This window comes from Bombina bombina, chromosome 1 (genome assembly GCF_027579735.1).
Source record: "Bombina bombina isolate aBomBom1 chromosome 1, aBomBom1.pri, whole genome shotgun sequence".
Classification (NCBI taxonomy): domain Eukaryota; kingdom Metazoa; phylum Chordata; class Amphibia; order Anura; family Bombinatoridae; genus Bombina; species Bombina bombina.
In genome coordinates, this window is record NC_069499.1 from 1,468,080,529 (window position 1) to 1,468,092,809 (window position 12,281).

General features: G+C 38.7%; 1 protein-coding gene across 3 annotated transcripts in view; it reads right to left on the reverse strand.

Annotated features, from left to right (window-relative positions):
- Positions 1 to 12,281, reverse strand: part of CEP131 (centrosomal protein 131) — a 245,043-nt gene that overhangs the window by 124,015 nt on the left and 108,747 nt on the right. For all 3 annotated transcript variants that reach the window (XM_053706713.1, XM_053706721.1, XM_053706704.1), the window contains one exon: positions 285 to 486. In XM_053706713.1, coding sequence (XP_053562688.1) covers positions 285 to 486 — 202 coding nt within the window. The remainder of the gene's footprint in view (positions 1 to 284; positions 487 to 12,281) is intronic.

The following is a 12,281-nucleotide window of genomic DNA, read 5'->3' on the forward strand; positions in this document are numbered from 1 at the left end:
CCTCCAGGATCAGCCAGTTTTTGTTTTTGTTAACTAAAAATAGTCAGCAGACAGAAATAAAATTGTATCACCTTTGTCCTAACCTTGCCATCGCTGATCACAGATTTTGCATGTTCCCACTATTTCTATGAAAGTCTTGTTCATTGTATTTTTATTTAGCTTATTATGAATAGCTTTTATTTTCTGCTACTAAAGGAATTTACACCTTGTAATTTGATTGTGATAAACAAAGCTCCCTCCATAAAGTGCTACCACTAACAAAATGAGACGGATTTCCTGTTCACCTTTGTTTTGCAAGCTCCCTCTCTCTCTGGCTCAAGTCTTCTTTTTCACGTTCTAAGTTCTGTCGGAGCTCTTCTGCCTGACGCACATAACGCTGAGCTGCTCGCTCGTCTGATTGCAGCAACTCTGCCTCATGGAGAGCCTTCAGCTTACGGATCTCCTGTTTGTGCTTGGCAATCAGCTTCTGGATTTCTGGCTCCAATCCTATGGAGAGGACCAAACACTTGGATTAGTTGTGAGCAAAGGGATAGTCCAATGAGAAAACAGAGAAAATTACTATAATTTGTAAGGTGGTGAAATACATTATCACGGATGAAGTTTTACTGGCATTGATAGAAAGATTTTAAATATAACAAGCTAAATAGTAAAAGACATAAATCAAAAGGCGAGTCAAGCTCTATTGACCCTTCCCCTCTTCAAATCCTTTTAAATTGTGTGTAAATATAGACTCATCCTAATTAGTCTGAGAGCTGCTTACATTCTATTGGCTTTTCAAATCAGTCAATAGGATTTAAGCAGCTCACATTCAGCCAATAGGAATGCAACGGTACCTCAATATAAAAGGGGTACCTTGCATTAAAGTTTAAGTGTGCGGCGGAGATCGCATGAAGAGGAGGCTATGCACTGGGTGTCATCGCTGCCGGTCCTGGTCAGCTCCGCGCTGCCACAGCTCCGCGCCATAGAGATAAAGATAGAAGATGCCCCCACGATGGATGAAGATGTCACCTCCTGCATGAAGATGGATGTCCGGACTTCAGGAACTGTGAGTACATTTTCTGTTTTCAGAGTTAGTTTTTTTGGGGGTGTTTTTTTTTTTAAGATTAGGGCTTTTTTTATTTTTTAATGGGCGCAAAAAGCTTTTAAGGGCAATGCCCCTACAAATGCCCCTTTAGGGGCAATGGGTAGCTTAGGTTTTTTTTAGACTAGGTTTTACTGTTAGGGGGTACTTTGTAATTTATGTAAATAAAAGAGCTGTACAAGGGTTTATTGATGGATTATGGGGTGTTTTTTTTTATTTATTTTGGGGTGGCATTTTTGTTTTTATAGGGGTATTAGATTAGGTTTAATGTTTATTATTTTGGATAATTTTGTTTATTTTTTGTAATCTTAGTGTTTTTTTATGTTTTGTAATCTTAGTGTTTTTTTGTAATGTTAGATTATTTTTAATTTTCGTAATTTTAGTGGGGTTTTTTTGTAATGTTAGTTTTTTTTTTAAATTTTTTGTAGTGTTAGGATTTTTTAGTTTTGTAACTTAGGTTTCTTTCATGTAAGTGGCAAGAGTCCATGAGCTAGTGACGTATGTGATATACATTCCTACCTGGAGGGGGCAAAGTTTCCCAAACCTCAAAATGTCTATAAATACACCCTCACACCTCACTCATACTTCAGTTTTACAAACTTTGCCTTCATTGGAGGATGGTGAAGCAAGTCGTGCTTGATTTTTTCTGCGAAAGGCGCTTCTAAGCCTTTTGAAGCCCAGTTCCTCTCAAAGTACAGTGTTTTTCTGAGGGATGTGAAGGGAGTATTTGCCTAATGATGCCATGTTTTCGCCTATGGGAAATCTATTCTAAGGCTTTCTGTAAATTCGGTCGTAGGGATTCATCTGCCACCGCCCTTTACAGATCGACATTATACTCCTCTACCATTACCTCTGCTGATATGTTTCAGTATTGGTTTGGCTGTCTGCTATATGTGGATGGGCGTCTTCAGGTAAGTATATATAATCGCTTTAAGATTTAGAATTTGAAACACTTATTTTTTAATAAATCCACCTTTTAAATTTCCACCACCATCCAATTTTTCCACCAATTTAATATATTTTTTTCACATTTTGTTTATTTTTATCTTTTCCCCATATTTTCCTTTTTCCACTTTTTTAACTTGTTCACCTTTTTTCATATCAAGAATTTGACACTTGTTACAGCAGTATTTCATCACAAACCACTACTAGTGTGGAGCCGCTTTGGACATAATTTAACTGCATTTGTAATTTATTTGAAGTTCACATTGGAAGTTTCACTTAGGAAGTTTCACCTACTTTGGGATTACAATTATCACATAGTGCATTGACTGATCCGGTCACATTTGACCGCTTAGACAAGCAAAAATATTAGTATAATACAGACATCCTTGGAGACCATGCAAGTGGCTTAGTACCACACCACATTGCAAGACCACGAAAGTGGTGTAGTGCTACACCATCTTGCAGACAAAACCATTAGAAAGCTCCATACGTATCTGTGTCCATTTGTGCATATTGTGTATAATATTCATCATTGGCTATATCTGTATGTGACACACCATTGGTATTTATGCATGGATCCATGTTTATTGTCATTTCGCCTGTAACTGTTTAAGTCATTTTTAACAGTTTGTAATTGTTATTAAAATTGTCATTTCTATTGCTACTCTTGCCAAGCCTACTACTATTCCTATGGAAGATAGTACTGATTTATAGATCCTTTAGATCTTAGGAAGGCATATTTACATACTGGCTATATTCTTAGACCTGCTATTTCTATAGCTTATGGTTCAACTTTTTGGTTGGACAATTTAACAGAGCAGCTATTGGATCCTGATCTGTCTAACATGTTGTTTTACTTCAACATGCTAATCATTTCATTTGTGATGATATATTTGATATTATTAAGTTTTGATATTAAATCTATGTCTTTAGCTATTCTATCTAGAAGAGCTTTATGGCTTAAATCATGGAATGCAGATATGGTGTCTAAATCTAGATTACTATCATTATCTTTTCATGGTAATAATTTATTTGGTTCTCAATTGGATTCTATTATTTCCACTATCACTGGCGGTAAGGGAGTTTTTCTGCCCCAAGATAAGAAATATAAGGGTAAATTTAAAAGCTCCCAATCGTTTTCGTTCCTTTTGTCAGTCTAAGGTACAAAAAAAAACACTCCTTCCCCTAAGGTTTCTGGTTCCAATTGGAGACCATTCACAAATTGGAATAAGTCCAAGCCTTATAAGAAACCAAATACAGCTCCTAAGACTGCATAAAGGTGCGTCCCTCAATCCAGTTCAACTGGTGGGGGGCAGACTAAAATTATTTCAAGACTTTTAGGCAGATTCTGTCCAAAATCAGTGGATTCAGGATATTGTTTCTCAGGGGTATCGAATAGGTTTCAGAATAAGACCTCCCATGGGAAGATTCTTTCTTTCCCATGTTCCAACAAATCCTGTGAAGGCTCAGGCTTTTCTGAAGTGCGTTTCAGACCTAGAGCTTTCAGGGGTGATTGTTCCAGTTCCTCTACAGGAACAGGGTTTGGGTTTTTATTCAAATCTGTTCATTGTCCCAAAGGAGGAGGATTCATTCAGACCAATTCTGGATCTAAAAACTTTAAATCATTTTGTAAGAGTCCCAACTTTCAAGATGGTGACTATAAGGACTATTCTGCCTTTTGTTCAGCAAGGTCATTTCATGTCCACAATAGACTTACAGGACGCTTATCTTCAATATTCCGATTCACCCAGACCACTATCGGTTTCTGAGATTCTCTTTTCTAGACAAGCATTACCAATTTTTCGCTCTTCCATTTGGTCTAGCGACAGCTCCGAGTATCTTTTCAAAGGTTCTCGGTGCCCTTCTATCTGTAATCAGAAAGCAGGGTATTGTGGTGTTTCCTTATCTTGGTACTAGCTCAATCTTTTCATTTAGCAGAATCTCACACAAAACAATGTGTCGTTTCTTCAAAGACATGGTTGGAGGATCAATTTACAAAAAAGTTTCTTGATTCCTCAGACAAAGGTCACCATTTTAGGTTTCCAGATAGATTCAGTGTCCATGACTCTTTCTTTGACAGAAAAGAGACAAATGAAGTTAGTGTTAGCTTGTCTAAACCTTCAGTCTCTATTATTCCCTTCAGTGACTATGTGCATGAAAATTTTAGGACTCATGATTGCAGCATCGGACGCAATCTCCTTTGCTCGTTTTCATTTGAGACCTCTTCAGCTTTTCATGTTGCACCAATGGTGCAGGGATTATACTCAGATATCGCAGTTGATATACTTAAGTCCCAACATTCAACAATCTCTGTCTTGGTGGTTAAACCATCACCTTATTGTTCAAGGGGCCTCCTTTGTTCGTCCTTCCTGGACTGTGATCACAACAGATGCAAGTCTTACAGGTTGGGGAGCTGTCTGGGGGTCTCTAACAGCACAAGTCCTTCAGCAATGAACCAAGTATCTCTGACACTTTCATGGGTGGAATCCAACTCTTGTCAAATTTCTGCAATTCATATCCCAGGAGTAGACAATTGTTTCTCAGGGAAGTGGATTAACTCAGTCGTCTGACTTTACATCCGGGAGAGTGGTCTCTCCATCCAGATATGTTTTTTCAATTGGTACAGATGTGGGGTTCCCCAGAAATAGATCTGATGGCCTCGCGTCTGAACAATAAGCTTCTAAGATATCTTTCCAGGTCCAAGAATCCTAGGAGATGGTAGATGCTCTAGCAGTTCCTTGGTTTTACCAACCTGCTTACATTTTTCCGCCTCTGGTTCTTCTTCCAAAGGTGATCTCCAAGATCACAATGGAACAATCTTATGTGTTTCTGATAGCTCCAGCTTGGCCTCTCAGGTTTTGGTATGCAGACCTTGTCAAGATGTCCAGTTGCGAACCTTGGCCACTTCCTTTAAGGCCAGACCTTCTGTCTCAAGGGCCTTTTTTTCCATCAGGATCTCAAATCTCTAAATTTGATGGCATGGAAATTGAAAGCTTAGTGCTTAGTCAAAGAGGTTTTTCTGACTGATTAGCACTATGATACAGGCTCGTAAGTCTGTTTCCAGGAAAATGTATCATCGGGTATGGAAAGCATATATTTCTTGGTGTTCTCTCTAGTGACTCGTGCAGTCTCTTTTTGTACACTATGCCTTTTCACAGAGAAAAAATATCCTGTAGCATATCAGTCTGATCCTGCCCAATGACAGTCCAGCACCGAAATACCAGGCAATTCTTCTCTGAACAGGCCAAACAACAAACCCCAGACGTACGTTTCAGCCTCTCTTGGGCCTCGTCAGTGAGGTGCAGTTGCATATCTCTAGGGCATGTGTGCAAGGAGTCCATATCTGGTTTCCCCCTTTACTCTTAGGGAGACCTAAGAGCAATTTACATAAAAACAAAATAGAGAGACGCACTCACTGAGACAAAACAAAAGCTAGAAAAACTTCCGTGCTTGTCCACAAGGCCAGTGCCACTCAGGGTGCAGTCTCTTTTTGCACACTATGCCTTTTCACAGAGAAAAAATATCCTGTAGCATATCAGTCTGATCCTGCCCAATGACAGTACAGCACCAAAATACCAGGCAATTCTTCTCTGAACAAGGCAAACAACAAAAACATTTTTTCCAGTTCCTCTTTTTGTATGCTTTTTACACTTCACTTCTTGGCTATACGTTAAACTGAAGTATGAGTGAGGTGGGAGGAGTATTTATAGGCATTTTGAGGTTTGGGAAACTTTGCCCCCTCCAGGTAAGAATGTATATCCCATACGTCACTAGCTCATGGACTCTTGCCACTATGAAAGAAATTAATTTATCAGGTAAATTCTTACATAAATTATGTTTTTTTATTTTTTTAACATAGTAATGTTAGGTTAATTTATAGTTTTAGCTTAGGTTTTTTTTATTTCACAGGGAAGTTTTTAATTATTTAAAAGGTAATTATATTGTAAATTTAATTTAAAGATAGGTTTAGGGGTTAATAGTTTCATTTAGTGTGTCACAATGTGGGTGTTTAGCGGTTTAGGGGTTAATAGGTTTATTATAGTAGTAGCGATGTGGGGGCCCAGCGGTTTAGGTGTTAATAGGTTTATTATAGTAGTTGCGATGCAGGGGGCGGAGGTTTAGGGGTTAATAATCACTTTATTTAGTGTCTGCCATGTCGGGGGCGGCGGATTAGGGGTATTTAGACTAGGGGTTTATGTCAGGGTGTTAGGTTTTTACTTAACTTTCTTTTCCCCATAGATATCAATGGGGATTGCGTTATAGCGATCCCCATTCCGCGATCGCAGGTGTTAGTTTTTTTTCTAACCCTTTCTAATCATTCATGTCTATGGGGGGAAACATGCACGAGTACGTCAAGACAGGCCTTGGCTTTTGTGCGGTATGGAGCTTAGCACAACAAAAGAAGGGGTTTTTGAAACTTGTAATAGCAGCGCTAAGGAGAGTGCGATACCGCTTATTTATTTGCGTTATTTACGCACCCGGTTTAGCGCACAATTTGTAATCTTGGTGGTTGCTTCTTATGTGTAATTCTTTATCATTTTATTCTTAGTTTTCCCCTTTTGTTTTTACTTCTATGTTAATATTATTGCACTGTTAACGGAAACAACTATAATTCATTTTTGAGTGATGTAATAAAATGTATTAAACTTAAAAAAAAAAAAAAAAAGTGAGTTAAATATTAGAAGTATGAGCAGATACACTGTATGCAGAATACAGTGTAATGAATGAAGAAAAAAGTGTTGGCATTGAGAAGAAAAATTAAGTAGATTAAAATTGCCACATGACAATGCCATGAAGGACTGCAGATGACTGGAATTAAGGACTTAAATAAGAGAATTTAAAAACAATATTTATGCTTACCTGATAAATTTCTTTCTTTCTGGACATGGAGAGTCCACAAAGTCATTCCAATTACTAGTGGGATATTCAACTCCTGGCCAGCAGGAGGAGGCATAGAGCACCCCAGCAAAGCTGTTAAGTGTAACTTCCCTTACCCATAATCCCTAGTCATTCAGCCAAAGGAAAATGGAAAAAGAAGAAAACACAAGGGTGAAAAAGATACCTGAGGTTTACTCAAAAAAACTGCAGAATCATTAAAAAGAGGGCGGGGTCGTGAACTCTCCATGTCCGGAAATAAATAAATTTATCAGGTAAGCATAAATTGTGTTTTCTTTCCTATGACATGGGGAGTCCACGATGTCATTCCAATTACTTGTGGGAACCAATACCCAAGGTTAGAGGACACGGAATGAACAGGGAGGAAGAACAAGGCAGGAGGACCTAAACAGAAGGCACTGCCGCTTGAAGAACCTTTCTCCCAAGAGGCCTGAGCCGAGGCAAAAGTATCAAATTTGTAGAATTTGGAAAAAGTATGCAGAGAGGACCATGTAGCCGCCTTGCAAATCTAATCCACAGAAGCTTCATTTTTTGAAAGTCCAAGAAAAGGAGACAGCCGTAGTGGAAGGAGCCATAATTGTCTCAGGAGTCTGCTGTCCAGCAGTCTCATAAGCAAAACGAATCAACTTTCTAAACCAGAGAGAAAGAGAAGTAGAAGTGGCCTTCTGACCCTTACGTTTTCCAGAGAAAACAACAAACAGGGCAGAAGATAACAGAAAATCTTTAGTAGCTAGTAAATAAAATATTAGAGCATGCACAACATCCAAGTTATGCAAAATACCTTCCTTATGAGAAGAAGGATTAGGACAAAAAGAAGGAACAACAATCAGTCAATGTTTCGACCCAACACCACCTTAGGGAGAAAACCCAATATAGTACAAAGGACCGCCTTATCTGCATGAAAGATAAGACACAGGGAATCACACTGCAGAGTTAAAAGCTCAGAAACTCTGCGAGTGGAAGAAATAGCAAGGAGAAAAAAAACCTTCCAAGATAACAATTCTTTATTAACAACATGCATTGGCTCAAATGGAGCCTGCTGCAAAGCTTTAAAAACTAGATTAAGGCTCCGAGGAGAAAAAGGTTTAAACACAGGCCTGATTCTGACCAAGGCCTGTACAAAAGCTTGAACCTCTGGTAAGCCTGCCAGACGTTTGAGCAAACGGATAGATAATGCAGAAATGAGACCCTTGAGAGTACTGACTGAAAACCTTTCTCCAGGCTATCCTGAAGAAAAGATAAAATAAGGGGAGTCCTCACCCGGCTCCAGGAGAAATATTTATGCCATACCTTATGGTAAAGTCTTGCGATTAACAGGATTGTGAGCCTGAAGCATAATATCAGTGACAGCTTCAGAAAAAAACATGTCTAAACAGAACTAGGCATTCAATCTTCAAGCCCGTCAGCTTCCGAGAATCCAGGTTTGGATGGAGAAAAGGACCCTGATTAGAAGGTCTTTCCTCTGAGGTAACCTCCAAGGATGTAGAGAATAATATCCTTATCGGATCTGCGAACTAGATCCTGCGAGGCCATGCAGGAGCTATCAGAATTACCGATGCTCTCTCCAGTTTGATATGAGCAATAAATTGTAGAAGGAAAACAAACGGAGGAAACAGTTATGCCAGCGAGAAAATCCAAGGAACCGCTAGAGCATCTATCAGAGCTGCCTGAGGATCTCTTGACCTTGAACCGTACTTTGGGACCATGGCGTTCTGAAGAGAAGCCATCAGATCCAACTCTAGAACCCCCCCCCACCTGAGAGTTATCTGAGTGAACACTTCTGGATGGAAAGCCCACTCCCCGGGCTGAAAAGTCTGTCTACTCATAAAAACCACCTCCCAGTTGTCCACTCCTGGAAAAATGTTGGCAGATAGGAGACAATCGTGAGCTTCCGCACACTGCAGCATGCGAGTCACCTCCCTTAGAGCCAAGGAACTCTGAGTTCCTCCCTGGTTGATGATGTAAGCCGCTGAGGTGATGTTGTTTGATTGGAATCTAAAAAACCGGACTAAAGATAAGAGAGGCCAAGCTACCAAGACATTGAAGATAGCTCTCAACTCCAAGATGTTTATGGGGAAAGAAGACTCCTCCCAAGTCCACAAGCCCTGAGCTATTAGAGAGCCCCAAAACATTCCCCAGCCTGATAGGCTGTCATCCATAGTCCCATCACCCAGGAAGGTCTCGGGAAGCAAGAACCCTGAGCCAGGTCTTCCTGTGAGATCCACCACCAGAGAGAGTACCTAGTTAGGGAATACATATCTATTATCTGCGAAAAATCAGAATGGTCTACGTTCCATGGAATGAGCATGCACAGTTGCAGGTCTCAGATGGAACTGAACAAATAGAATGATGTCCATTGGAAGCAACCATCAGACTAATCATATCCTGCATTGAGCCACAAATGGACGAAAAGCAGACTGGAGAGAAAAGCAAAAAGCCAGAAACTTGGATTTTCTAACATCCGTCAAAAAAATCTTCAGGGATAATCTATTATTGTCCTTAAAAAAACACACCCTTGTAGCTGGAACAAGGGAAATCTTGTCCAGATTCATTTTCCATCCAAGGGAACGTAGAAAGGACAACATCTCTGCATGAGATTTTGCTAGTTGAAGAGATGACGCCTGAACCGAGAAATCATCCAGGAAAAGCGCCACTGCTATTCCCTAAGATCTGACCACAACCAGAAGAGCCCTTATAACCCCTTTGAAATTACTAGGAGCTATAGCAAGAGAAAAAGAGAGGGCAACAAACTGGAAAAGTTTGTCCAGAAACTGGTGAAGTCCCCCAAGAATGGGAAGATCAAAAATAGGGAAATAAATCTCAAAAGATTGCCCATTATTATATGTCTAGGATTACTAGACAAATGAAAATGATCCATAGGACCGAATGAAGATAAGGCCATTAAAAGAATCACTTCAATAAGTGAATGATTATAGGATAGCGCCCCTGTACCCAAAATAAGGTGACATATCAGTGTACTGAACAGACACAGAAGAATCACCTCAATATAAGAGAGATTCCAAAAATGTGTCTTATATGGTCCCTTTTTTATGCACATGGACACAAATCAATGTAGATATTGTAAAGTTGCACCTATTACAAAGAATCAGGCGACAGAAACAAAAATCTTAGCGTCCTAAAATCGCCAAGAAAAAATAATAATAATAATATATATATTTATATATATATATATATATTAGAGAGTAACCCAAGAAGGCACATACATTATGATAAATCATCTCAAAAACAGGAGAGATTATAAAGAATAGCCCAAATACCAAAAATAGGGAACAGAGATTAGCCCTATTAGGGCCGCTAAGGATATATAAAACACTATGTCATGCACATTTAAAGCAATCTCCTCATACGAGAGGATTACAAATGTGCCCATATGAGAAGAATATCTCAACTCTCTATAATCAAAATTGTGTGCAAATAAATAAAATAGTAAAATGCCTAGCAACAGTGAAAAAGTCAATCACCTAGATTACGAGTTATGCGTTACAGTTTTAACGCTGAAAAAATGGCCATTTCAGCGTAAAAACCTTAACGCAGCCATTACGAGTCTTGTCGGTATAGCTATACCACAAGCATTTTAGCCTGTTACGCAATGTCAATCCCGCACTCAAGAAAATGACGTTTTTGCGTGGGATTTCCATAGCGCCGGTATTACAAGTTGTGCGGTGAGGCTAAAATGCTTGCGTTCCAGTCTATACCGACATCTAAGAGCAGTAGTTATGAGTTTTGCGCCACAAAAATGTTTCCCAAAACTCATAACTAAAGTTTTACAAAGTACACTAACACCCATAAACTACCTATTAACCCCTATTCCGCAGCCCTCCCGCATCGCAAACACTATTTCAAATGTAACCCCTAATCTGCCGCTCCCGACATCGCTGCCACTAAAAGAAGTTATTAACCCCTATTCCGTCACTCCCCGACATCGCCGCCACTATAATAAAGTTATTAACCCCTATTCCGCCGCTCCCCGACATCACCACCACTAAATAAAGGTATTAACCCCTAAACCTCTGGCCTCCCACATCACTGCCACTAAATAAACCTATTAACCCCTAAACCGCCAGCCCCCCACATTGCCAAAAACTAAATTAAACTATTAAACCCTAAACCTAACAACTTTAAATTAAAATTACAATATCCCTATCTTAAAATAAATAAAAACTTACCAGTGAAATTAGAAAAAACCTAAAGTTTAAACTAACAATTAACCTAACATAACTATTATGCTAAGATTAAAATAACCAATTAAATAAACTAAATTACACATAAAAAAAAACTAACACTACTAAAACAATGTAAGTCTAGTATTATAAAAAAAATAAATACTAAAATTTCAAAAAATAACAAATCAAATTATCCAAAATAAAAACAATTACACCTAATCTAATAGCCCTATAAAAATAAAAAGCCCCCCCCCCCCTACCAATAAAAAAAAAACCTAGCCTACAATAAACTACCAATAGGGCCTTTTGTTGGGCATTGCCCTAAAGAAATCAGCTCTTTTACCTGTAAAAACATACAAAGACCCCCCAACAGTAAAACCCACCACCCCACAAAATAAAAAACCTAACTAACAAAAACCTAAGCTACTCATTGCCCTGGGAGGTCTTTGTATTTTTTTTACAGGTAAAAGAGCTGATTTCTTTAGGGCAATGCCCTACAAAAGGCCCTTTTAAGGGCTATTGGTAGTTTATTGTAGGCTATGTTTTTTTTTATTTTTGGTGTTCTTTTTTATTTTTATTGGGCTATTAGATTAGGTGTAATTGTTTTTATTTTGGATCATTTTGTTTGTTATTTTTCGTAATTTAGTGTTTGTTATTTTTTTGTAATTTTAGACTTAATTTTTTTTTAGTAGTGTTAGGTTTTTTTAAATGTGTAATTTAGTTTATTTAATTGGTAGTTATTTTAATTTTAGTATAATAGTTATGTTAGGTTAATTGTTAGCTTAAACTTATTTTTTTTTATTTCACAGGTAAGTTTCTATTTATTTTAAGATAGGGATATTGTCATTTTAATTTAAAGTTAGGGGGTTGTTAAGTTTAGGGGTTAATAGTTTAATTTAGTTTTTTGTGATGTGGGGGGCTGGCGGTTTAGGGGTTAATAGGTTTATTTAGTGGCGGTGATGTGGGAGGCCAGAAGTTTACGGGTTAATAACTTTATTTAGTGGCGGCGATGTCGGGGAGCGGCGGAATAGGGGCTAATAGCTTTATTATAGTGTCGGAGATGTTGGGATGCGGGGGGGATAGGGGTTAATAACTTTTATTAGTGGCGGCGATGTCGGGAGCGGCAGATTTGTGGTTAATAACTTTATTTCGGTGTCGGCGATGTCGGAGGCAGC